Raw genomic sequence first — 26,706 nt, 5'->3', positions numbered from 1 at the left:
CGTAAGTCTACCTCTAGCTACTACATCTACTATGGTCAAAACTTTATTTTCTGGAGCTCCAAAAAGCAGTCCACTGTGTCTCGATCAAGCATCGAGGTAGAATATCATGTTGTTGCTCATACTACTACTAAGACCTTATGGTTACTGTCTTTGCTTCGTGAGCTTCACATATTTATTCCTTTTTATCCAATCTTATGGTGTGATAATATAGGAGCGACCTATTTGGCAACTTATTAAGTATTTCATGCTTGTAAAAAGCACGTGGAAATTGATTATCATTTTGTCTACGAGAAGGTTCATAACAAATCTCTAGATGTTCAACTCCTATCAAATAAGGATCAAATTGCTTATGTGCTCACTAAACCACTAGTTTTGTTCATTTCTCACATCTACTGGACAAGCTCAACGTGAAATCTCCTCCATTGAACTTACATGGGCATGATAAGGATAAGGACAGTTCATATTAAAAAAATAAACAACTCTAAGTTGAACTCCATCTCAAGTGTTCGGATACCATTATCTCAAGCTCATATTTATAAGAGATAATATGTATAATCTTTTGAATATCAAATATTCTAACAAATTCTAGCTTGTAAACATATTCTTCTAATCTCTCATAAACCATTCAAGGTAGATAGTCAAAGCATCCATATATAATTTACTGTTTGTTTTACGTCCAAAACTCCTCTATATTTAGAATGCGCTCAAAAATAAAAAATAAAAATAAAATTGATTGCAATAGCGAAGGTCCCACTTCCAATGGCAAATGTTTTTCTAATTTCTTGACCACGTGGGATCATTTGATGAATTACGGTCCACTAATATGCATGAGATAGCTAATGTTGATGTGTAAAATCCGATGCTTCGACCTCTGGAAACATGTAACGTCTAAAGTTATGTTTGGATAATAAAATTATTTTACTCTTATTTAATATATTATAATTATTTTTTACTTACTTATCATATTTATTATTATTATTATTTATTATTATTTAATATTTTATTATTATTTTTTTAATATTATTTACAATTCATTTTATATCAAATCATTACCTAAACATAACATTAATCAAGAGACAAGTGTCAAGAGTCAAGAGTACTGAAGAGGTATTAGGTCTTGTTTGTAGATATTTTAAGGTATTTAATATCTAAATATCTTTAGATATTTTAAGATATTTATATATACTTTTACATAATCTAAGATATTTTTCATCAAATATTCTTAAATATAAAATATTTTTTAATTATATGTCTTCAATTTTTTTATTTAATAATTAATTATTATAATTTTTAAAAACTTTAAAATAAAATATAAAAAATAATTCACTTTTTTTAAATTTTAAAATAAAAATTATATTCAAACATTTCTTTTAACTTCTAAATATTTTTCTTTAATTTTTTCCTCTCATTTTCTAAAATTTAAAAAAATATCTTAAATCAAATCATTTCACTATATTAACAAATTATTTTATTATTATTCACAATTATTTAACTACTATTTAAAGATATCCTACCTAAAGAAACCTTAGTACATGTTTGGGATTACGGTGAGAAATATAGTTTATGATTTAAGTAATAAGTTTAATTATTAAAAAGTTATTTACTGTTTAATAACCATATGTTTAAAGCACTTTCAAATATGTTACATTTATTTAGAAAAAATTAAAAAAAATTATTTTTTGAGGTAGAAATGAAGATTATTTAAATTTTTAAAGATTATGATTATATTATTAAAAGTTTAAAAGTTGTAATTATCTTAAAATTGTACAGATATTAATTTTCGTCCATTGATAATCCTTTTAAAATTTGAATTATATTTTGCATTATCTAGAAAAATACGTTTGAGAAAAAATATCAAAATTCTTCATATTTTTTAGCTTATTTGAGATTAAAAATACTTTAATATATAGCACCCAAATGACTTAATTTTTTTATTAAAAAATTTTTAAAAATATTTAAACACTTTTTAAAACTCTTAATGTAACTTGAAACATGCCCTTATTCTCTTTATTTATGAGAGATTTACGACTAATTTATAATTATTTTTTAATTTTTTAATTCAAGAAAAATCTAAAGGAATTAAAGTATTATCTCATATATTAGAAATCTTCATTTCTAATTTAATTAAATTTCTCATATGTTAACTTTAAGGTGGATCTAACCGACACGTGAAAAGAAATGTTAAAATATAATATAATTAAAATATTCCAATTTTGTAAAAACTTATGGTGACTAAAAATTACACATGCACATGAACCTCTTTCATATCCGTTGTAAAATAAGAGTTAGTTTATTTTTAAATTGATGTGTAGAATATATTATACATGTCGTTTAAATGTTAAAATTTAAATTTTAAAATTTAATTTTTAAATCAAATTATGTTATGTAAAATTTTTTTAAACATATTATATACACTGAATTGAGAATAAGAAAAAAAAAATTATTTTCTACAGAAAAATTATCAATTGAAAAACCCTCAATCAAATCATGATAAAGCTTTAAAAGCCACGTAGTGTTTTCTTTAGTGTACCCACCATCATTGTCTCGTGGAGAGGCTATCTTAGAATTCCAACCCATCAAGTTTAGGCGCACTCAATCATAGCAGTATCTTTTGACTTCTGTATGGGGTTTGAATCCTAAGGCTAATGGAAGTTCTATGTGCCGCCCAGCGGTCCGCTAGCACAAATTCCTTTTCATTTTTTTTTAATATTTTTAACATATTTAAATATTAGCATTTTCCTTAAATCTAAGCATTGGGTATTTCTTAACAATCCTGGCATGAATTTACCCGGATTCATCTAGAGACTGCAAATGGAGCACCCCAAATTTGTATCATTGGAGGTTGATGACGATGATGATGCAATACTTCCACCAGGGTTTATTCAAAAGAAGAGGGATAGAGAATGATGTTCTATGTATGTGGGTGAAGGAAAGCAAAGAACATTTGCTTTGAGCAATTACCTGTACCGATAGAAAGGGGGGAAGAAAAGAACCTGCTGATGCAAGTATTCCTTCTTTTGCCTCCTTTTCGTGCTTGATGAGTGTCGGGAATCAAACTTTTAGGCCCTAAACAATGGATCACAATTCCTTAATAATTCTTTTACTATTAACAATTTCTACAATTCCAAGAGATATAGATACAATTTGAAGGACCCGAGTATGCATAATCTTGAGATTTAACTATCCGGACAGTCTTAAATGTTGTGAAATCTACAAAATGCATCAATCTTTCTTAACTGTACAAGGAAGATAGATTAGAAAATTGTCATGACCTCAGCCAACCATGGCTTTAACAAGGGTCAACATCCTTGGCCCCATCTCCAACTGGCTTCCCCCGTGGTCTAGTTTCTTGACCTTTCTGCTCAACACTGTTTCACTTTTCCAAGAAAATATCTACCCTCTAGACTCTAGTATTCGACGTGAGAAATAATATTTATAGTAATAATTATATAAACGTGTAGTCTCTTTAAAACAAATAAATTAATAATGAATTCCCATTAAAAAAAATTAATATTTTAATAGTAAATTTTATATTTTTTTAAAATGATTATACGGCACTTGTGCACTCCATGACTACATATAGCATAACTTTCGACATTGATGCAAGTTAAAGTAAAACCAGACTCAACTGGGGTATCTTATTTAAACCTCTCCCTATCTATGCATTAAGGGATACAACGATTACTCATTATTTTAAGTTGGTCAGTTGTGCTAATGTTGATATGAATGCAAACCGTAAAGTGGGACTCCCTAATGGCATGATTGCAGAAGACATAAGAGCCTCAAAAAAGGTGTGCATTGTTTAAGGCTTCCATGACTTCTGCGGTTAAAAAGTTCTGTGCTCCAGATTCTCCTCTGTTATTTGTAGTATATATAGATTAATAATGTATGTTGGGAACCCCCAAAACTTACGATTTGATATAAACAATTACAACAGCAAAGCCCAGAGTGAATGAGTGAACAAATGAGTAAAAGTTCCCCATAATGCATTGATCAATTGGAAACACTTCCAAGACAAATTAACCCATTCCCCCGATTGGGAAGAACCAGAGTCTCTCTGATCTGTTCAAACATCCAACTAGGAAGGTAAAGCAGTGGAGTTTAAGTCATTGGTGCATGGGCAAGATATTTCATTTTTATTAAAACGAATAGAGCTTTCCCTCTCTCCTGGCCTTTTTATAGCAAGTGGTACCTCTCTCCCTCTCTCTTTTTGGTTTGCTTTCCCATCCCTGCCAAACAGCCTCCACAATGGCTCTTTCCTGTCAATATTATTGCTGTCTTTTTGTGTCATGTTTAACCATTCTATGTCTACTTTTGGTTCAACCCCATGTAGCTTTCTCAGCTCTCCTATTCAGCCTCAGAAACCACCATAACCACAACCACCACACACGACCCATGATCCAAGCCAACCAAAGCAATTGTGCATTGTTTGCCGGCACCTGGGTTCGCGATGACACATACCCAATATACCAATCTTCTAACTGTCCAATCATAGACCCCGAGTTCAACTGCCAAATGTACGGTCGGCCGGACTCCGATTACCTCAAATATCGATGGCAGCCCCTCAACTGTGAGCTTCCAAGGTAAAAAACTATTTGACTTTTTCAAGTAACGAAGGGATGATTGGTGTATCCATTGTTGTCCATTCTTTATGACTGTTGTTGTAGCATATTCATGGTAGATTCAATGGGTATGAATTTTTGCTGAAAATGAGGGGGAAGACAGTGATGTTTGTGGGTGACTCACTTGGACGGAATCAATGGGAGTCTTTGATTTGCATGGTTTCAGCTGCAGCTCCCACAACCCCAACACAAATCTTCAGAGGCGACCCTCTCTCAACCTTCAAGTTCTTGGTCAGTCTCAGTATTGATCCTCTCTTTTTTGTTTCAATAATTTTTCAACTTCATCGTCATTTACTTTTCAAGAGATAAAGCAAAGAAGAAAAAATAACCTCTGATTTTCTGGTGGCCATGGCCCACGAGTCATTTTCGTCATGAATCCTTGAATTAAAGCTAGAGAGAGACGCTTTGGTTTTCGTATAGGACGAAAACCCAGTGGTAAAATTTCTTGGGGGACCCAAAAAAGCTGTCAGTACTGTCTTCGGCTACTTGATGCCAACTGCAACATACTAGGCCTTTCCTCTTGCGCCCCCGTCCCTCCGGCACTTTTTTGGCCCAAAATTGTAGTCTATGAATCTGCCATAATCTGGTTTTGCTACAACATTATTGCAGGACTACAGTTTGTCCATATCATTTTACCGAGCTCCATATCTGGTTGACATAGAGATAGAACATGGAAAGAGAGTTTTAAAGCTGGAGAAAATCTCCGGCAACGGCAACTTGTGGCGGGGCGTTGATGTGCTGTCGTTCAACACCGGTCACTGGTGGAGCCACACAGGATCCCTCCAAGGGTTGGCAATTCTTACCCTTGTTTGAACTTAAAACAAATTTCTGCAATTGTATCTATATCTCATGACATATATATTCAAGGGTTTAATTAGTTTAATTGAAGGTTATGAGGTGATACTTTGCAGGTGGGATTACATGGAATCAGGAGGAAAATATTACCAAGACATGGATCGCTTGGTTGCTTTGGACGAGGCACTTAAAACATGGGCCAATTGGGTAGACACCAACATTGACAGCACCAGAACCCAAATCTTCTTTCAGTCCATCTCTCCCACACACTACGAGTAACTCTCTCTCTCTCTCTCTCTCTCTCTCTCTCTCTCATAATGTGTGGAGTGGAATTCTAGGCTTCATTAATGTGTGTTGGATTGCTCAGCTACAGCTCCGAGCACCAAAAATTTGCTCCAGTATGAGCTGTTTATAAGGTTGCGGTTGGGATGTGCTGACCGCTGAGTCCAACCTGACTTTAGGGCAGTTCAAATTGAGTACTACCGGTTTACAAATTTAGAATCATATCGTCTAATTCAAGCTTCTTGTGAAGGTTCTGTCTTCTCGGGGAACTAAGAAAAACGATAAAAACAACGTTAGTGTTGGAAGCCATGCGATCCTTGGGGAAGGAACTTCAACTTCTAAACTTCTATAATGGCTAGTTCTATTGGGTAATGGGGATATCTAAATCACTAGATTAGTAGCAGGCCTCTAATCTAGTAGTTGTCAAGTTATTTGTTTACAGGTTGACTTGTAAGTAGGAGTGCACATTCGGACCGGATTTCTTTTCTGTCCGATCCAAAACTCAGAAATCCTGATGAATTTGGGCAGGTATTCGTCCGGTTTTAAAAATCTAAGTATGGATACGAATATCCAGATCCGTCATCCGGATGCACAGCCCTACTTGTAAGTAGTAGAAATCTCGGCTAAAACTACTGACATTAGGTTTAAGGGGTCGATACACGAAAGTGAAGATAGTCGTTATCTATATTGAATTAGTTCTACTTCTTTTTGCTTCATAAATTCTAGTAGTACAAGTTGTTGGGTTCCCCATTGTAGTTCCTCGGCTAATTAGACATCTACTGTGGGTGAATGACTTTGACAGCACAAGTGAATGGAATTTGGGTGCTGCAACAACAGCAGCAGCAGCAGCAGCAACGACAACAACAGCAAAGAATTGTTATGGAGAAACGGAACCAATTAGTGGAACATCTTACGGGGGTACATACCCTGAACAAATGAGGGTGGTGGATAGTGTGCTTAGGGACATGCAAAACCCTGCATACTTGCTGGACATAACCATGCTGTCGGAGCTGAGGAAAGACGGTCACCCTTCCATCTATAGCGGCGATTTGAACCCCCAGCAACGAGCCAACCCGGCCCGGTCTGCAGATTGTAGCCATTGGTGCCTTCCTGGATTGCCTGATACATGGAACCAATTGTTATATACTGCTTTGTTCTTCTAAGTATGTGTTTGCTGCTAGTCTATGGCATTTAGAGAGGCATAATCTCCCCTTTCTTAGCTTCAATTTGCATTTAAGGCTATACAATATGGATGACTTCATTTATGAAAGATTATGATCGATGAGTCGAAGGTGCATGCCAGTATTGGCTTCACAATCTCGTGCCAAGGGAATGCATCTCACGATAAAATAAAAATAAATTACGACAGAAACTAAAATTTTTAAAAATCACCGGCACTACTTTATAAACTCCTCTGTTTTATCAAAAAATTTGATCGATGTTCCATAAATTATGCTTAGATGGGTCGGATCAACTTTTTGCCAAGACCCAACCTCATTTAGGCAGTGTTCGGTTACCGGACTAAATTCAATCAAACTTATCTCATTTAATCATTACAATTTTTCTAACTTTTAATACAAAATATAATAAATAATCCAACTTTTTCAATTTTTGAAATAATAATAATATTAAAAAATAATATTCTAATAATATTTTATTTAACTTTCAACTCATCTAAATTCAACTCAACTTATCATCTAAACCAATAGAATCTTTGCTCCTGATTATAGAACAGTTTTTTTTTTTTTTTTCAGTAATCCTAAATACAATTTTAGAATGCATAAATTTTGCATACTCGCTTTAAAAATAATAATTTTTAAATTTCAGATTCATCTAATTTTTCCAAAATGAATGATCAACGTGCTCGGACATCTTTTTTCTCGGAATATGTGGATTTATCTGATAAGATAATAGCAAAGATAGGCAAAATAGTGGCTGTAGTTTAGTGGTAAGAATTCCACGTTGTGGCCGTGGAGACCTGGGCTCGAATCCCAGCAGCCACAGTTTTGCTTTTCCTTTTGGTTTTTTCTTGGATCTTAAGCCTTTGGGCAATAAGATCAATTTTTACTAGCGAGTAATGTAATGAAGGACAAGTATAACTGGGTTTTGCTGTTCTCTCAGAAAGATGCTCCATTTGTTTATTGCAAAGAAAAACGCTTCAATTAACTAAGCATATACATAAGAATCCTTCTGTAAACCGTTTCTGCCAAATGGTTATCAGCATTGCCCATCATATCAGACTTCAAATAGTCTTTGAAGGTGGAGATCCTTCTCCCTGAAAAGCTCAAACATAAATTACCATCTACCTTAGAAAGTGGAAATAAAGAAGGAAGGTTTTCCATTTTTCTGCTTAAAAATAACTCAAATACATTGATAGCAGTCTTGAAAACTATTTATAAGGAAAAGTACAATATATATATCGATGATACATCATCTTTAGAACACCATAATTGTTCTTTCTTAACATTATGTATTCCTCCATAGCCCCTACTAGCTTCGGATCGCAACTCCCGGATGGTTAACTTCCATATTCAGAGGTACATTATTGATAATCGCTGGTATGCCAGGGCTAACAGAGGAGACCTGCCTGTCATAAGCAGAAAGATGGACTCCTAAAGCAGCCCTGCCTGAAGGATCAAGATTGTTGGACCATGAAGCATCCCACTCAATAGCTTTAGCCGTGCTGCAGGCTACACTTGCTCCGCCAGGGACACTAAGCCTGGCCGAGTTCTGCAAAACCAAATAGTAGTGGGAAGTAAGCAAACCAAGTTATTTCTTACATCTTAGTGTCATTGATGATTAATGTCTGCTGGTTAAATTAGACTTGATTTGATCACCTGTGGGAAGAACCTCTCAAAAATGGTCCTGTAGTGGTAGGCTTCTTTTGTGGTGGGTGTGTTGTGTGGGAAAATGCGTGCAGCATTAACCATCATCTTTTCAGTCACCTGAGATGAGAGTAAGAGTTGAACACCAATCATCATCAGTCTTGGCAGTCATATAACATCATTTAGCTTCCAATTGAAATTAAAACAGAAAGTAAATAATTTAGTATTATTACATGCTGAGCAGTATGGGCTTTGAGACCATCAATCCAGCTATAGCCAACTCCGTCACTGAATTGTTCTTTCTGCCTGTACAAAATGTGCTGCAGGGCATCAAACAAGACAGGTTAGCCATGCATTTATTACTGATAAGCACGCTTAAAACTTACTTATGCAATACCTTAGGCAGATAAGGATGCTCCTCATCATCAAAGGCCTTTCTCAGAACCCATTTCTCAATGCGTCCTTCTTCTCGTTTTATCTGAGGAATGAAAAACATGGTGAGATTTCACCCTTTTGATTTGGTAATTTAATGGCTTTGGGTGACAACCGAAAAGACCAAGAAAATCCAATTTCTGAACTCCATACCATCTTGTACTGAGGATCAATATCCATGGCAATATTAATGAATTCCTTGTCTAGAAAGGGGACTCGAGCTTCCAAACCCCATGCAAATGATGATTTATTGGCTCTAAGGCAATCATACTGGTGGAGGGCCTTGATCTGCATATTACAAGAACAGAATGTTACATATAATCTATCACAGTCTCAGCCCATGTGTCAGAAATCTATTTGCTTTAAGGAAGTGAAAGATTATGGTACCTTTCGGCATGTTTCTCGGTGTAACTCTTCCTTGTTGGGTGCTTTATGGAAGTACAAATACCCCCCAAAAATCTCATCAGAACCTTCACCAGAAATCACCATCTTCACCCCTAGCGATTTAATTTTACGTGCCATGAGAAACATGGGGGTACTTGCTCTTATTGTTGTAACATCATAGGTTTCAACATGGTAGATAACCTCTTCAATGGCATCAATCCCATCCTGTCACAGGACAAAGATGAAAAGTGTAACTTTTTTTTGGATAATAATGAAAACAAGGCCAAGTTCTTGAGCTTAAAATACTAAGTTTGTCTTAACACCTGAACAGTAAAGTGAAATTCATGATGAACTGTGCCCAAATAATCTGCAACTTCTTTTGCAGCCTTCAGATCTGGAGAACCCTGCATATCAGAAACACTAGTTTTAGTCTAAAAGAAGCATCACCGACAGCTGCAGTCTAATTGCTTTCTCCTGATAATTTAGAACTCACCTCTAAGCCCACACAAAATGAGTGGAGTTGTGCTCCCCATTGCCTTGCAGCTTTGGTCCTGGCCAAATGGCGGGCAGTGATGGAGGCAACCAAAGATGAGTCAAGGCCCCCAGACAGCAGAACACCAAAAGGCACATCGGTCATCAGCCGTTTGATTACAGCCTGCACATGAGCAAAAATGGCAAATGTCTCTATGAGTTCGAGGTTTGTAATCTAAAAGTGTCTCTTTGAGTTCAAGCTTTGTAATCCAAGTCTTGAACTGTGTCATGAGGCTTACAGGATTACATTGAATAATGAAAAGAGAGAGATTATTCTTCGCCTTAAGTTTTAGCATTGTCTTTTTATTTTTCGACTTGTCCTACAATCATTTAAAATGTGTCACATTAGTTGGTGTGAAGAGTTTTAGTAACTCACTCTTTCAAAAGCATGTCTCAGCGCAAGTGGATCATATGGGGTTGATGGAACAACCTCAGAGAACCAAGGAGGATTGTACCATTGCCTAAGTCCAGCTTGTTTGCTCGAGTACAAGTGACCAGGAGGAAAGCTCTCAAAATGTTCACATTCATCATTTAAACCTTTAAGCTCTGATGATATCCAAATGGAGCCTGAGTACAAACAGAATAAGCTTTTCAAGTTACCAACACCAAGTTCAGAAAATATATAGCCATGACTGCACTAAAAAACAACAGGATTATCTCTATAACATTACCATCAAGACCCCAACCAATATAGAGGGAATTGACCCCTATAGCATCACGGGCAACCATGAAACTGTTGTCTCGGGTATCCAATAAAACGAAAGTAAACACGCCGTCCAACATGTCCACAAAATTCTCCCCATACTCTTCGTACTACACAGAGATTAAGCAATACTGTCAGTCATTGATTAATCAAGAACAAATTGTTCTTTATTATATGTTATATGGTTCCACTTGAATCTATCATTTGTAAAATATATATGTATATATATTAGTGCCATCCTCTTCCGAAAAAAATCATTCATAAAATAAGCTAAAACTTCCAGGTTATATCAATCTAGTTTTATTTCAATTGGTGACAAAGAAATGCTAAGGTGACCCACCAGGTGGGTAATAACTTCACAATCACTGCCAGTTCGAAACTTGTGATTCGACAGATGCTTCCTCAGATCTTCATGATTGTAAATCTCTCCATTCACCTGTGTTTTTCATCGCAAACTTCTCCATCAATTTTGCAAATATAACAAGAAGTTTTGGGGGGGGGGGGGGGGGGGAGAGAGAACATTCTTGGACTAAGACCAAAGTTATCTACTTGTCCTGTACACTACTACTTATGCAAACAAAAGTAAAAGTAAAAGCTCCTGAAACTGAATGAATGAACCGCATACCGTGACAACAATTGACTTATCCTCATTGAACAGAGGTTGATCACCAGAAGCGGGATCAACAATTGCCAAACGTTGGTGGGACAAAAAGCAATCCCCATGCTGGTGCAGCCCGCTCCAATCTGGACCACGGTGCTTCAATCTGTAAAAGGCAAAATGGATACGAAATTACCAATTTAAATCATATAAATAATTAAATTTATCTTTTTTTCTCGACATAAATTTTTAGAACGAGCTGGTTTTATACAATATTAGAGCAAAAGTCATAAGTTCGAACTTTCACTCAATAATTAAAATTTGATTAGGCTAATTTTCTATTTTTAATTTTGATCGAAAACCACCATTAACCGTAGCATTATGTCATAGACCTACAACCCACATGCGTACCATGATAAGATGCTTATTCTCCCAATATTTTAATCTCATTTGTCCTCGTAATTTTAGCCATTTTTTTTCACATGGGCGCCCTTCCCGTATAGCAATAGTTAATATTAATGGAGTATGAACTTTGCTGATAAAGTACTTCCTTCCCCTGATGAGGAACGAGTTAACTCTCTTTGAGGTTAACGTAAACGTGGGACCAAACGTCAAAATGGTCAGAATCAGACATTGATGGGAAAATATTACTCCCCACAAAGTAAAATCATTGCATGTAGAGATTAGATAATGATGGCTTTTTCTCCAAACTATGAAATAAACGTCGGAGAAAGATCAATGAATTGATCTCAAACATGAGTTGCGTCAAAGAAAGAAAACACCAATTAATCACTTCCGCCTACAAACAAAGTTCACATTTTTCTCCGGATTGTTGAACCTGAAAAAGACGTTGCTGGAAAAAACCCACTGCTTTTTCTGTTGAGCTTACTTACGTTTTAATGGGATAAGGAAACATACTAGATAGAGAGAGAGAGAGAGAAGAGAGAGAAGGGTTAAGGAATATAAATTGCCTGCGGGAAAGCTCGAGGACGCGAACTCTTTTGGCCAGAGAGTCATCGGAGCAGCCAAGAACAGCAAGTATTCCACACATTTTGAGTCAAAGAACCTGAAGGCAAAGAGAACCTGGAACTGGAAGCAAGGAGGAAGAGAAAACACGTACGTGTTATGGTACGAAAGGAGCAAGTTCTCCGCTTCTCAAGCTGCCACTTCTATTTATAGTTAAAAAGGAGCTCCAGTTGGTGAAAATGGAACTAAAACGACACCGTTTCAATCATCAGTTCCCTCCAGTCGGTAATGCGTCATCCAGTGGTTCGCACTTCGCTGTTGTTTTCAATTTTCTTAACTTCCAAAGCTTCTCTTTCACGGTGGCGTTTATCCGTTTGAAAGTCTTGGGTTGCTGAGTCATCACTCTCTCTCTTCTCAATTTTTCTCTTTGAAAATAAAAACAGACTGTAAAAGTCATATTATTATAATTATTAATATAATGGCTTTCCACACTGTATTTTCAACTATATACGTGTCAGTTACTAGGATGATGGGACCTCATATTTAGTCAGGTTCTGACGTGGCGTCTTTTGACTCATGAGTAATAGTATATTTACAATTATTTTTTATAATTTTTATATAATTATAAATTAAATTGAAGATGTTATATAAAGCATTTTATTTTTATAAATTATTTTATAAAAATGTATCGCATTTAACATATAATTGTATAAAAACATTGCGTACATGTTTTTATAAATACAATCATTTGGTTTGTTTTCAAATCAATTATTGAGTATCTGTAAATATATACACAAAAAAATAGCATTTATTATTATTCTTTAATTGTCATCTTCTGATATATAATATCTTCACAACGCATAAAGAGTTGATAAAATAATAAAAATTAAAAATATATATAAATACCAAATGTGTTTCTGATAATTAAGCATTTGTCCGATTGAAACAACAATGCTTTTAACAATTCGATACTTCTTTGAAAAAAAAAGGAACAATTCGATACTAACTAAACCCGAGAAGGGTTTTATTTTCAAGACAAATTGACAACATTGGAAAAACATATCCTGTACGACAAACTCTTAATTATGTTTTAGATAAGATATACACGACGTCTCGCTTTTATTATAAATATTTTGGCATATTTCAAAGAAACTCCATTACACCTGCCAATACTCTCTTATCCTTTTGAATAACTTCAATTTATATGCTTTAATCATAAAAATAAATTCATAAATTGATATTATATGATATAATATGTTAAATTATAAAGTTAATTTTATTATAAAATAAATTTAATATATTATATATAAAAATTTATATCAATTTATAAATTTAACTTTATATAATTTTTTGTAATTATAACAATTCTCATCTTAATTATATATAATGGATTAACATTTGCATGGCCGTCCACAACAATATTTTTTTTTTTTTTTGAAGAAGTATAATTTAGTTTCTTACGAAAGAAAGATTTGCTAATTTGGTTATACAGGTTAAAAGAGATAAAATGAGATATTTTATTAAAAGTTAAATAAAATATTATTATAATATAATTTTTTAATATTATGTTTATTGTAAAATTTAAAAAATTTAAATTATTTATTATATTTTTTGTAAAAATTTATTAGATCAAGTGAGATAAAATAATTTAATTTTATGTAATCAAACCAGCCATTCAAGATCCCACATTTTCCCCCTATTGTTGAATTATTAAAATCAAAGAAAAAATAAATAATTCATTTAAGAAAATCTTTGATCAATAAAACAAAAGGTTTGGCAAATTATTAATCATCAATAATCCATATATACCAAAAAGTGGGTCACGATGTGAGCATGACTCACTACATATATATATTTTTTTAACCTGGTCGGCCAACCTTAAAAGAGAATTAAGTTTTATATATTATTATCTGTATTAAGAATATAATATAAATAATTAAATATATATGTTTTAATAATTTAGATTTTTTAAATAGGTAGTAATTTCACTAGTCGAGATCATCATGCACGTACGTACGTAGGTATCTGTTACGTGTAGATTATTGATCTATTATTGCCGCATGCATGCATACGATCCTTGTGCATGGCGATGATATCGACGGGATCAATTTGCGACAGAAATAATGGAAAAAACAATAAATCAAAAAGGATAAAATCAAAAAACAAGATTTTGCATTTTTTCTAACGTCTCTCTACGTGAGTTTCAGGCAATTAATTAGAGCCCCCTTCTATATATATATGGACGTTTTCGTTAATTAATAGCTAGGCTGCAATTAACACAGATTTTATAACTTCGTGTTCTTAGTTTTTAAGTACTCAATTAAATTCTCAAAAATATAAATATTATAAATAGATTAGTTATACTACTCAATATCTCTACATCATAAGGTCCGAAATCTCCAGATTGATTATACAAAATCAAAATCCTCATTTTATTTCATCTCAACTTATCATTATAATTTTTTTAAATCATCATACAAAATATAATAAATAATTTAATTTTTTTAAATTTTAATATAAAATTAACATTAAAAAATTATATTATAATAATATTTAATTTATTCCTATTTAAAATATTTCATTTCATATCATTTCATCTCATCTATATAATCAAATATCACCTAAATCTCATTACGTAATCTGTTAAAAAAAATCCAAAAAAAGCTATACGACAGCCGCAAGGTATCCAAAAGCCAAAGCTTTCTTTTACACGAGCGGCTTCGGTTTTAGACTTCTATGCTCGATGCTTCGACTTTTGGCATAATGGAAACCATGCTTGGAGTTTTCACTCTCTGTCTCGATCATGGAAATTTACACGCACTAATTTATTAGTAAGATAAATATTAAATACAGTTTTTGAGTATATAAAGTCTGGTATATTCTTTTTAAAAAATAATTTATTTTTATATAAATCTAATATGTATTTTTTTTTTAAATAAATACGTAAAACTTGTATATTAAAAAATTATAGTTATTATTTCTCTATATTTAATCATGCTTGGTGATGTGTTACATCTCTAGTGATTTTTTGTATTAATCATTTAATTTGCAATTATTTAAATGTGTCGTGTCATCTACTGAGAATAATAATATTTAAGATGAAAGAAGAGCATTATTGATAATATATGATTTGTTAATATCTTGTGATTGGACATGATGATGAGATCATTCCAAGGTTTTGATATTATAGAGAGATGGTGCATTCACTGTATGAGGTCCTACCATAGTGCTTTGTTGGGTAATTAAAATATTAAACTTTTAACTTACGTGTTTAATTTGTTGAGTAAATATAAAATTAATGTATTTTTAATTTAATGTATTATTAAAATCGATCATGTTTAATAACCTTAATTAGATAACACATCAAACATGGCAGATTATGATGATCATGATAGTGCGTGTTATCACTCTCAAATCAAACTATTTCTTCTCATTTTGTATAATTATTATAATTTTTTTTAATTTTAATATAAAATATAATAAATAATTTAATTTTTTTAAATTTTAAAATAAAATTAATATTAAAAAATTATATTATAATAATATTTCATTCAACTTTTAACAAAATATTTTATTTTATCTTATTTAAATTGTATAATCAAACCAAATCGTCTTAGACAAATTATATCAAGTGTTTTATGATATTCCATATCTCATCTCCGGAAGTGCATTTTTAACAAGATGGCAAATAACGGTAAGATAGATGCAAAAAGATAAAGATAAGATTTCTGGAGGTGAATCAGATAAAAGATTCCCACAAAATCACTTGAGGTAGGGAAGATATATGAGATTAAAAACCAAAAGGCTGAAGAAAATAATGTGATTTACTCAAAGAAATTCAGATAATTAGACCATCACCATCAACAACAACTAGCTAGCAAAGGGCTTGGAGAGATCAGAGCTTATCCTGTCCGTACATGATCTAGACACAGCAAAGGGCCGGAGAGATGGCACGGTTCGATTGGCGGATGGTGAATAATTTGGCTAAGGATACAGCAAAGAAGCACATGGTTATCAAGAGTAAAAGAATCTGGGAAATCGAGCATGCACGGACACTTAACTTCTGCGGATACCCTAGATCAGGTACTGCGTGCCAAGTATCGAGATTTTTCTTATCTTTTGTCAACATGAGTGTGGGCAGCATCTACAAGATAAGTCCAACATATAATATCCACTCCTTCAAATTAATTATAAATTTGGTTTCCTAAAATCTTTAAATATGATGCGTTTCAATATATGGATCAAAGATTATTACTTTTTTTTTTTTTCTTTTTCCTAAGTAAGTTGTTTTATTGATAAAAATTAAAAGATACATTATATAAGTTTCAGTGGAGTGAAAGTCTTCAACAAATATCTTAAAATAAATAAAATATAATACCAGTGAAAATAAAAAAAAGTATTTAGAGCTAAAATTAACTCACACACATTTCTCATCAAGGAGAATATCACTTGAAATAGTTTTGAATAGTCTAATAAATAGACTATTAAACTATGACTTTTAGTCATAGCATAAAAGTGTGTGCTACAGCTTGCTTATCTGGACTAGCTGTAAAAAACTTTCACGCCTATTTCATCTTGATCATCGGTTATGAAAAGCGGGAATATAAGAACATATAAATTGAAAGGCGTGCCAATACAACGAAAAAGAACCATCACTAGTACTGTCTGTGGTGGTGCGTGTAGATCACGCGCCACACTAGGAAGGTAGCCGGTCGTCTGGCCTGGGTGGAATGAGGCCGTTGACCTCAGTGAAGCCACACGTGATGTTGGCTAAGGCTTGCTAGCACGAAGGCGCATGAAGTTCACGCACGGTATAGGCCGCGTGTGAGATTCACGCGCCACTCTTTTGGAAAGATTTCTTTCACCATCCAACATATTGACAGTTGTAGAAATTGCTGGCGTGATGCATGGCAGTCGTAGGTGTCTGGTAGGCAAGAGATCAGCACTTCTTTGTGTTATGAACGGAAAAAAATGAAAAAAAAAAAGAGAAAAAAAAATTATATACTATACCGGCTGACCCCGGACAGTAGGAGAAAGGGTGAAGCCGAAGCTCCAACCCCCCTCTGGGCAGAGACAAGGTGCTCTTGATGCCGACGGTGTATGGACCAAAGATTTGTTTCTATAATCTATATATTTAGCTTTGAAAAATAATATTTATAATTTTAAAATGTATAAATATAGTGTATTTTCTTTAAAAATATATGTGAAAAAATTATTTTTTAATGGTAAATTTAATTTTTTTAAAATAAATACGTGAGACTTACGGATCTTAAAACTGTATTTTATATTATTCACAAATTTGTAGAAACTATTTTCAATAATCAACAAGCTATCTGGCATGTTCATTTAATTGAGATTTAGGCATATTTCAGAATTTCAACGATGTGAATATGACAAAATCAGGGGTAGATTATGTTGCTTAATTTTCAGCACGTTTGTTATTCTCATGTCATTATAAAATATTTATGTGTAATATTTTTTACTGTATAAGGCACGTCATGACGTACGTTTAATATATAAACATTTCACGGACATCTATTAAAAAAAAAAAAATGGCCGGCTTCAAACGTCTGTATATGAATATTGTAGCCAAGCTTTTTGCTAAACCCAATGACTTTGACATGTGATGAGAGTTCCACAAAATAGGCAAACCCCATTACCACAATAGCAGCAAGCACGCAAATTAATTGTTAAAAGATTGCATGGCACAAAGTACTCAATAGCAAATCACGTCACTATATATATATATAATATAGTATTAGCAAGAGAACTAAGATCGATGAAGTAATTCCCTACACGTTTCTTGCTTTTAATTGGTGCCATAATTTTAAGTTTGTCCTCGCATCACTTTGCCATCAAATAATGTCTCCTAAATGTAATTAATTGGCATGCATGATATGTTACTTGCATGCATATGCATTCATGTTTTGTCACCGACTCGTTATAATATGATATTCACATAATTCTCAGTCGTTAAAATGGCGAACAAATTTATTTGTAAGCATCTTTACTGACATATATATAACTAAACAAATCATTGATTTAAAAGCACATGAAAGTTTTGTATAGATAATAAGATGAGATGAAATGATACGTGAATAGTAATAAAGTTATTCATAAACAGTAGTAAAATAATTTCAGTTGAGATGTTTTATAAAATTTTGAGAAATGAAAAAAAAAAGATAAATAAAAATATTATTAAATTAAAATATTTTTAATATATTATTTTTTAATATTATTTTTGTGTTAAGATTTGAAAAGGTTGAATCATTATTTATGTTTTGTTTAAAAATTTAAAAAAATTATAATGATTAAAGAATTATTAGATGAAAAAATTAAAAAAATTTATGTTTAGAATGTTTGAATATTGAGATAAAATGAGATCATGAGATAGAGATTCTTATCCTCCAAACCATGTCTAAGCTCATTTGTTGTGTTATTTTGAGACTCGAAAATGGCACTTTCAAAGTAGCATTTACAGTCATCTATCTTATCCCAATGTTTGATCGGGACAAAGATGGTTAGCTAGGTATAGTAAAGATTCCATTCTTGTATGATAAATATAAATATATATATATATATATATATATGGATGGCGTGGAGAATGTGATGTTGGGGGTGACCACACGCCACATTTACCATTCATCTTGCTTTCGATGAAAACCTTCTTTTATAATTCTTTGAAGGTGAAATAGAAATAAAGAAGTTGATGGCCGGGATGAGACCGTAGCCAGCTAGCAACGTTAATTTGTCTGTCTGGCTTCTAGAGTACTGTCAATTTTCTAAAGCTCCAATAGAATGGCTCTGCAATGAGACTAATTGGAGCACAAGGCCGCTAGCTGGACCTTGTTCTTCAATAATAGTACTGCATATTGGTCATGCGCGCATTGGCGTGCGGCGACACGATGAAGTTGCGTCTGCATGCAGCAACCCGGCCCCGGTTATTGACCGGGAAAAAATGCACCTACTACACCACGTTTAATCTGCTTTTTTCTAAATCTTATCCAACTGAAAAGAAAAGTACAGATTGAGAACGTCATCCAAGTAGAAAATAAAATATAATAAAAAAGAAAGTGAGAGCTGAATGAAGAAGGAGGAGTTTCAGGGCTACTTTAATTTCCACGCTATTCTCAGTTTTTCTTAGATACATAACATACGTCTCTATTTATACGTGAAAGTGGTTAAAGAAATAATAGCAATATAATAAATTAGTGATACTAATTAATACTGATTGATTTATACAATATTATCATATGATAGAAAATAAATCATATTATCATATCTAATAGAATATTATAAATATATCTTTTAGTTAGGGGTGCTACCCGCACCATACGGTGCGGGGTAGGCCCCCTCCCGCCCCCGCACGGGGCGGATGGGGAAAATCCCCTCCGTCCCCCGTCCCCGGTGTGCGGGGGCGGGATACCCCATCCCGCATGACGGGGTACGGGGTGGGGGGGCAATCCGTCTGGCCTCCCGCTTCTCACCTGTACCCACTTCTTCGAGTCGAAGGAAACAACTTTGTTTCCTTTGATTTTTTCACGACTCTTCTTATCTTGTGGTGCACTTGTTGCAGAAGAAGATGGGCCGGTGGAGCTGCAAGAGACGGCCAGGCTAAGAGATCGAGGAGGGAGCAGAAAGAAAGATCGCGATCGGGATCGAGACCGCAACCGTGATAGGGATCGGCTGAGCCGTAGCAAAAGGAGGAGAGGTGATAGATTATTGCACGGCAACAACAGAGAAGATGGTGGCGAGGAGAGCTCGGAGGAGAGTGTGAATGACGAAGAAGAAGACGAGGATGAAGACGGAGCCGCCTCGGTGAGGATGATTCCCCCAAACCTCGGTGAGGATTATTATATATTAATAATATATAATATATATTATATATATTATATATGATGCGGGGCGGGGGAAAAACGGACCGGGGGGGTCCGTCCCCGTCCCCCGCCTCGCATGGCGTTAGCCTTTCCGGGCCGGGGGGCCCCGCCCCGCCCCTGACGGTGCGGATGACCCGCCCCGCCCTATGCGGGGGCGGGCCGAAAGGGGCGGGGCAGCGGGTAACGGGGCCCCGCTGCCCACCCCTACTTTTAGTAAGTACAGTAATATTCTAACAGTCCATTCTTATGCTTATTTGGCCAATTAATATTGATGCTTTTATTGGGTTCACTTAGAGGTGTAGGTAGAGAGAGCTGCAGGCGACTAATGAGAAACCTCGAGTGCATAGTCAGCTAGGAAAGGATAGCGAGCAACGTCGAAAGACGTGGTTACGAGAGATCCACGTGAAGTACGACGACTAAAGGATAACACTTAATAAAACAAAGTACAATGCTAGAGACAGACCCTAGGAATCGTTCTCGACCCTTCCAAAATTGAGATTCACATATGCAAGTCCAGATAAAATACTCATGCCGGAAGGGCACTATCCACGGTCGAGTTCTACTCTTACACGAATAGAAGTATCATAACATACTTAGCTCACTACAAAAAATTAAGCCTTTTAATTATAGTACTTAAAATCATCGTAAAAATCCATTATAATCGTTGTATTTAGTCATTTTCAGAGATTTCAAACTCGCTACATGTTCACCGTTATTAACCTGCCACTTTTAATTATTGCAGCAATAGAAAAAAAATTACTGATAAAAACTATTTGTTGCCTAGATGACTAACATAAGAGGGGGGTGAATTGAGTTATATAAAAAAAATAACAATTATAAATCAAATATATAATATAAAATATAAATAAAATATGAAATAACAATAAATATAAAGAGTAAGGGTAAGAGAGAAGCAAACTCAGTATGTTAACGAGGTTCGGCCCCACTGCCTACGTCCTCGCTTCAAGCTACCCCTTGAGGATTCCCAAATTCACTATTCAACCTCCTTCAGGTGGAGATAGAAACCTGTTACACCTTTGAACAATACCGCTACAAAGGATCCGTGTAGAACACCCTCTACACTTGCAATCACCTTACACGCGGTGATTCAACTATTCCCCGTGTAGAATACTTTCTACACACACAAGGGTTATATACACCCTTTTTCTGATACAAGAGCTGATAGTGGGTAGGTTATCAGAAAACACTCCTCAATGAGTGAAATAAGAACAATACAGCGCAAACTATATCTCTCAAAATGAACAAGGATTAAGGCTCAATGCTTAGAGAAGAGAGAATGAAAGCTTTGAATGAATGTTGTATGCTCTTGATGTTGTGAATGTGAAGCTCTCAATTGATCTATTTATAGGCATATGAGACTTCATATTCAAATTTAAAAAGATTCACATGTCAAAGACAACATCATTCACTTTTTCAAAAAATTCAAATAAAAGGTTCTTCTTTTTCAATTGTCAAAGACAACATCATTCACTTTTTCAAAGAATTCAAATAAAAGGTTCTTCTTTTTCAATTGTCAAAGACAACATAATTCACTTTTTCAAAAAAATCAAACCTAATCTTTTACTTTTGGCATATGACAAAATGAGCACACTTTCATTTTCAAAAAATTCAAACCTAATCTTTTACTTTTTGTATAAGTCTAAAAAAGCATCAATCACTTTTGAAAATATTCAAATAAAACATGCACATATGAAAGATGACAATCAATCATCTTTAATATTTTCAAAGTTCAACCCTTTAATCAAGACACGCACATGCAAAAGATGACAATCAATCATCTTTCAAAATTTTCAAATTTAATTTTCAAAAATATTCATGCACATGTGGAAAATGTATTTTAATGCTTTATGATAAAATATTAATTTTGAGCATTAATCCTAATTTCGAATTTTGAAGAGATTTATAACATTACTCTATAATTTTAATGTGAACTTGTTCCCTTCTTGCTCATGCTTGTTTCCTTGATGTGCTTGACTCCATTGTGTAGACAACTTGAGCTTGAGACTTCTTTATTCTTTGAATTCATTTGTTATCATCAAAATCCATGTGTAGATTTATAATCACATGAAACTTGAAACCTTGAGTTCAACAATCTCCCCCTTTTTGATGATGACAAATATTTGATAGAACTTGAAACCTGTATTAATACTTAAGCTCCCCCTGAAAATATGCGTTAGTTTTTCAAGTAAAAGTATAAATATAATTCCAAGCATATATAACAAGTTTAGCAATTTAAACAATGTTAATGTTCTAGTCTAAAACTTCTCCCCCTTTTGGAATCATTAAAAAGGATCGGCAGCAAATAAATGGACTAAAGAAAACGATGCGTTTAATAGTCACTGTAGATAGTTGAAAAATGGAGCCGTCCGTGACCCGACAAGTGCTGCAAAGCCTCGAGGCCTAACTCTATGAATTTAATACGGCTGAAGATTTAAACAATCGCCTGATGTTGTTGACAAACGGGATTGAAGGCTCCGAGTTTCTATAAAAAAATGATCATTTTCATCTATCGGATGCCAAAAAAATAATCACTTCTTGACATGAGTTCTGTTTTTCCACAACAATAGAATGGCTGAGCAATTCTCTTCCACTAATGTTCCAGACTTGAATCAGGAACCCTTGACGCATCAATCATCAATCTTCTCTCCTGAGGCCGTCAATACCATGATAGGAGCAGTGAACCGTTTTTCTAGTAAGGCTGATTCTGAGATTATTGCAGAATCAAGAATACTCAGTAGTCAATATGCTGCCTCTGTTACGATCTTGTCTCGAAGGTTAATGGCGAGAGTGAGTGAGATTGATCATCTTAACATGCAAATATCTGAGTTACGACAAAAGCTTGCTAATAAGGATAGTGAGAATAAAAGGCTAAAGCAAGAAAACCAAGAGTTGAAAAAATTTACAGATTGGTATGCTCATAATCTGCAACCACGAATAGAGGAGCTGGAACGAGAAAGGGTTCAGATACAAGGTCAACATCGACAGATAACATCAGAGGTTCACCGTTTACTAGAAAAATAGGGACAATCTACTGTTAATCTCGCTGGATTAGTAAGAAAACTTTTGACAATGTGTGTCCAGCATATCTTGTATTTCTTTTGACTAAATAAGATTTGAAGAGAAAATAGTTTGTCTTATTCTTTATGCTATCTCTATAAAATCAGTCCTGAAGTTCATCCAATCCGCATCAAGTTTTCATCTCATCTCTATAACTCATCTGCATTCCTTCAGCATTCTCGTTTTAAGCCTTCTATTTTTTTCTCAATGGCTCATTCTTCTAACATTTCTCTAGATCCATCCATGAGGCATTCTGCATCTCAACCTCCTGTCCTTTCTGCAGCTGCCATTGGTGCCATGTTGCAGCAAGAAAATAATAATCTGATTAATAAGTCAGATTCTGATGCTATTTATGACTTGGTGAGTCTTGGGACTCGCTACTCTTCCTCTATTGTTACTTTTTCTCAGCGGCTACAAGCCAAAAATCATGAAGTTGAAAGGCTCAAAGAACAAATTGTTGTACTTCAACGAATTGTTCAAGAGTCTCATACAAGGGAAGGAATCATTCGGCAGAAGAATAAACAGTTAAAATCTTTATTAGATTCTTCATTCCGCTTGCCGGTTCCCATGAATAAGAATGACATGATATTGTATAAAGAGAATGAGCGTCTCAAACATGAGGCTAAGAATCTCAAGTTTATGTAAAAGTATTTAAAAAATCTATCTCTATTTTTATTAACTCTGGTCTATCTTTTAAGAGATATTCATAACATGCATCATACCTATTTCTCTTCTGATCATACATAATCTATCTTCTGGTAAAGGTTTTGTGAAAATATCTGCTAACTGATCGTGTGTATTTGTGAACTCTAATATTATATCGCCTTTTTGCACATGATCTCGAAGAAAATGATACCTTATTTCAATATGCTTAGTTCTAAAATGTTGTATTGGGTTCTTTGAAAGATTTATAGCACTTGTATTATCACATTTGATTGGAATGTGATTATACTTGAGTTTAAAATCTTCAAGTTGTTGCTTCATGTAGAGAACTTGAGCACAACAACTACCCGCAGCAACATATTCTGCCTCAGCAGTAGATAGTGCAACAGAATTTTGTTTTTTACTAAACCAGGAAACTAATGCATGACCTAAGAAATGGCATGCTCCACTAGTGCTTTTTCGATCTATTTTACAGCCAGCATAATCTGCATCTGTGTAGCTGATTAGATCGAAAGATGTGTGCTTAGGGTACCATAACTGTGACGCTCCCAAATTCCGTTTGGGATCGGACGGACATTTGAAGCGTCGAGACATGTAACACAAGGTTACCTGCCCCCGTTCATGACATATAAGATGCAATAATCCTAACATGCATCTAACATTATGCAATATTCGCAGCGGATAATTTTTTTTTTAGCAATACTATGCACCAAACTGAAAATATCTCAATACTTAAAACATACTTCATACATAAAGATCCATTGAATAACTAAGATCACAGCACTATTCCAAAATAGTTATGATCCAAAAGTACTGGAGATGCAACTCCATCGTACAAGTAGTAATTTAACTACTATATTAACATTAACGACGCACCGTCGTTCAGTCGACTGTGTCTAGTTGGTCAGCTCCTGATCCTCCTTCAGGTCCTGTAACAAGATCTACCATTCGGGGGGAATGGTAGTTGGGACTACCACAGTGAGATTTGATTACAAATCTCAGCAAGTTAACAAAAAACTTCCATACAGACTAATGATGCATGTATGACAGTAAAAGCATAAATGCATAATCAAATTCATAAGTAATTAAAGCATAACTTAGCGTACAACATAGCATAATTGACATAGCTTAAATTGAATCATGAATTGAACTTGACTTGACATGAACTTGATCTGAAACTTGACTTAGCATGAACTTGCTCTGAAACTTGAATTAACATGAAAAATACATACTCCACAGTTGTTGTGGCCCCATGTATTCTACGTGTAAATACATACTCCACAGTTGTTGTGGCCCCATGTATTCTACACAAAATTGACTTAACATTAAAAATACATACTCCACAGTTGTTGTGGCCCCATGTATTCTATGTGTAAATACATACTCCACAGTTGTTGTGGCCCCATGTATTCTATACATCACTATGCAGTTAAATACATACTCCACAGTTGTTGTGGCCCCATGTATTCTACATAAACTTGACTTAACATGAAAAATACATACTCCACAGTTGTTGTAGCCCCATGTATTTTACGCATCACAATTGTAGTTAAATACATAACCAACTTGAGATAGTAACATTTCGTAACATGGCATAACATATAACAGACAACATATTTAACATGACATATTTGTAATGTATAGTAATACATGACAGAATATATTGTGTAACAGATAAAAATTGATGACAGAATAAATTCTGTATAATAGACAATTACATGATAACTTGGCATGGTATGACATATATGATAACATACATACATACACTGTAATTCTTTTACTTAGCACACATACACAGTAGACTGCTAGTAAGTTAAAAGCTAACTTACCTCGATCTCCGCGTTTCTTATAAAACTTCAAGTGCGATCACGAGGAACTGTAATTAGTGATTCTAAAAATTAGAACTAAATCACTAATAATTTGAAATATGGAAAATACTAACTTAAAGAGTAAAATTTTCATTTTACTCTCTACATGTGGGAAATTGACCGTTTTACCCATAACTTAAGGATTTTGCATACTAATTTCAAAAGTTTCCAAAATTTACATTCCTCATGTAAATTTTGTCCTAAACTTAAATATCAACTCATAAAAATTTAAAACAAAACACAACCATGAAGAACACACTATGGTCGAAACATCCATAGGCCATTTCCCTTTATTTTTGTTGCAATTCCTTCCAACTTCAAAACTCATGCTTAAACCAAAATTTTACAACAAACATCTTCCAATCCTAAGTTCAAAACCATACTTAAAACATCCATTTAGAAAAATCTAATAATCAACACCAAACTTTTTTGTAAAAAGATCCAAGCATTTGAATCACAAGTTTTGACCTTAAATCAAAACATCTCCAAGAATTTCAAAAATCAAATCTTACTTCTAACATATTCATAATATCATCCTAACATCAACCATGCTTTAAATCATCAAACTAAAGTCACCAAAATCACAAAATAACATTTGGAGTTTTTGGTTTTACACTTAGTCCAAAAACAGGAACTTTTTCCTCAACTAGTTTTGATAAATCTCTTGATCTATGACTTATAAATATATGATCTTCAAACCAAACCATTACATGGTTTAAAAAGATGTCCTAAAACATATACAAGCTTCTAATTCAAGATCACATGGTTAGAAATTAACCAAAACATAAATTTAGCCAAGAATATCCACACTTTGGCTTATCTGAATATCTCTTTGCATAAAATTTCATATCTTTGAAACTAACATCAAATATCTTCAAAATAATAATATAACATGTATATAAGATGTTTAGGATCCTCCAATAAAATTATCAAAGTCATTAGAATAGGTTTAGACCACCAAAGAGTTAAACTTTCTCAAAACAGAAACTGTTTTTCCTCTTCCAGTTTCTAAGTTTCTAAATCTAAGAACATCTTTCATCAAAACCTTTAATCATGCAAAAATCCTCAACCAATAGTCACAT

The 26,706-nt window shown here is 34.0% G+C and overlaps 2 protein-coding genes, 1 non-coding gene and 1 pseudogene across 3 annotated transcripts; 3 read left to right on the top strand and 1 right to left on the bottom strand.

Moving 5' to 3' along the window:
- Window positions 1-3,897: 3,897 nt before the first annotated feature.
- On the top strand, window positions 3,898-7,001 carry LOC122295062 (protein PMR5-like). The gene is made up of 5 exons (XM_043104085.1): window positions 3,898-4,583; window positions 4,682-4,853; window positions 5,232-5,410; window positions 5,534-5,692; window positions 6,502-7,001. Exons 1-5 carry the CDS (start codon window positions 4,249-4,251, stop codon window positions 6,860-6,862), a joined length of 1,206 nt encoding a protein of 401 aa, XP_042960019.1. The 5' UTR covers window positions 3,898-4,248; the 3' UTR covers window positions 6,863-7,001.
- A 629-nt stretch (window positions 7,002-7,630) lies between these two features.
- Window positions 7,631-7,702, top strand: TRNAH-GUG. Its single transcript has one exon. It is a non-coding gene; the product is annotated as a tRNA-His (tRNA).
- A 318-nt stretch (window positions 7,703-8,020) lies between these two features.
- On the bottom strand, window positions 8,021-12,321 carry LOC122293284 (asparagine synthetase [glutamine-hydrolyzing] 1-like). The gene is made up of 13 exons (XM_043101806.1): window positions 12,144-12,321; window positions 11,200-11,338; window positions 10,915-11,010; window positions 10,543-10,684; window positions 10,248-10,438; window positions 9,834-9,995; window positions 9,664-9,744; window positions 9,344-9,565; window positions 9,110-9,244; window positions 8,922-9,002; window positions 8,758-8,844; window positions 8,537-8,644; window positions 8,021-8,429 (listed from the first exon to the last, which is right to left on the bottom strand). The coding sequence occupies exons 1-13, from the start codon at window positions 12,221-12,223 to the stop codon at window positions 8,190-8,192; spliced, it is 1,764 nt and encodes a 587-aa protein (XP_042957740.1). The 5' UTR covers window positions 12,224-12,321; the 3' UTR covers window positions 8,021-8,189.
- A 3,764-nt stretch (window positions 12,322-16,085) lies between these two features.
- Window positions 16,086-26,706, top strand: part of LOC122293537 — a 28,871-nt pseudogene continuing 18,250 nt past the window's right edge.

This window comes from Carya illinoinensis, chromosome 14 (genome assembly GCF_018687715.1).
Source record: "Carya illinoinensis cultivar Pawnee chromosome 14, C.illinoinensisPawnee_v1, whole genome shotgun sequence".
NCBI lineage: Eukaryota > Viridiplantae > Streptophyta > Magnoliopsida > Fagales > Juglandaceae > Carya > Carya illinoinensis.
Note: the sequence above shows the minus strand (reverse complement) of the source record. Positions and strands in the feature narration are given on the sequence as shown.

What these genes read in the sequence shown, in the direction of transcription:
- LOC122295062 (XM_043104085.1), top strand. Translation starts at nt 4,249, where the DNA reads ATGGCTCTTTCCTGTCAATATTATTGCTGTCTTTTTGTGTCATGTTTA. An exon ending in CTCAACTGTGAGCTTCCAAG is followed by an intron (nt 4,584 to 4,681) that starts GTAAAAAACTAT and finishes TATTCATGGTAG; the next exon opens with ATTCAATGGGTATGAATTTT. An exon ending in CACACAGGATCCCTCCAAGG is followed by an intron (nt 5,411 to 5,533) that starts GTTGGCAATTCT and finishes GATACTTTGCAG; the next exon opens with GTGGGATTACATGGAATCAG.
- LOC122293284 (XM_043101806.1), bottom strand. Translation starts at nt 12,223, where the DNA reads ATGTGTGGAATACTTGCTGTTCTTGGCTGCTCCGATGACTCTCTGGCC. An exon ending in TATTGGTTGGGGTCTTGATG is followed by an intron (nt 10,439 to 10,542) that starts GTAATGTTATAG and finishes GTTTGTACTCAG; the next exon opens with GCTCCATTTGGATATCATCA. An exon ending in TTGATCCTCAGTACAAGATG is followed by an intron (nt 9,003 to 9,109) that starts GTATGGAGTTCA and finishes TTCATTCCTCAG; the next exon opens with ATAAAACGAGAAGAAGGACG.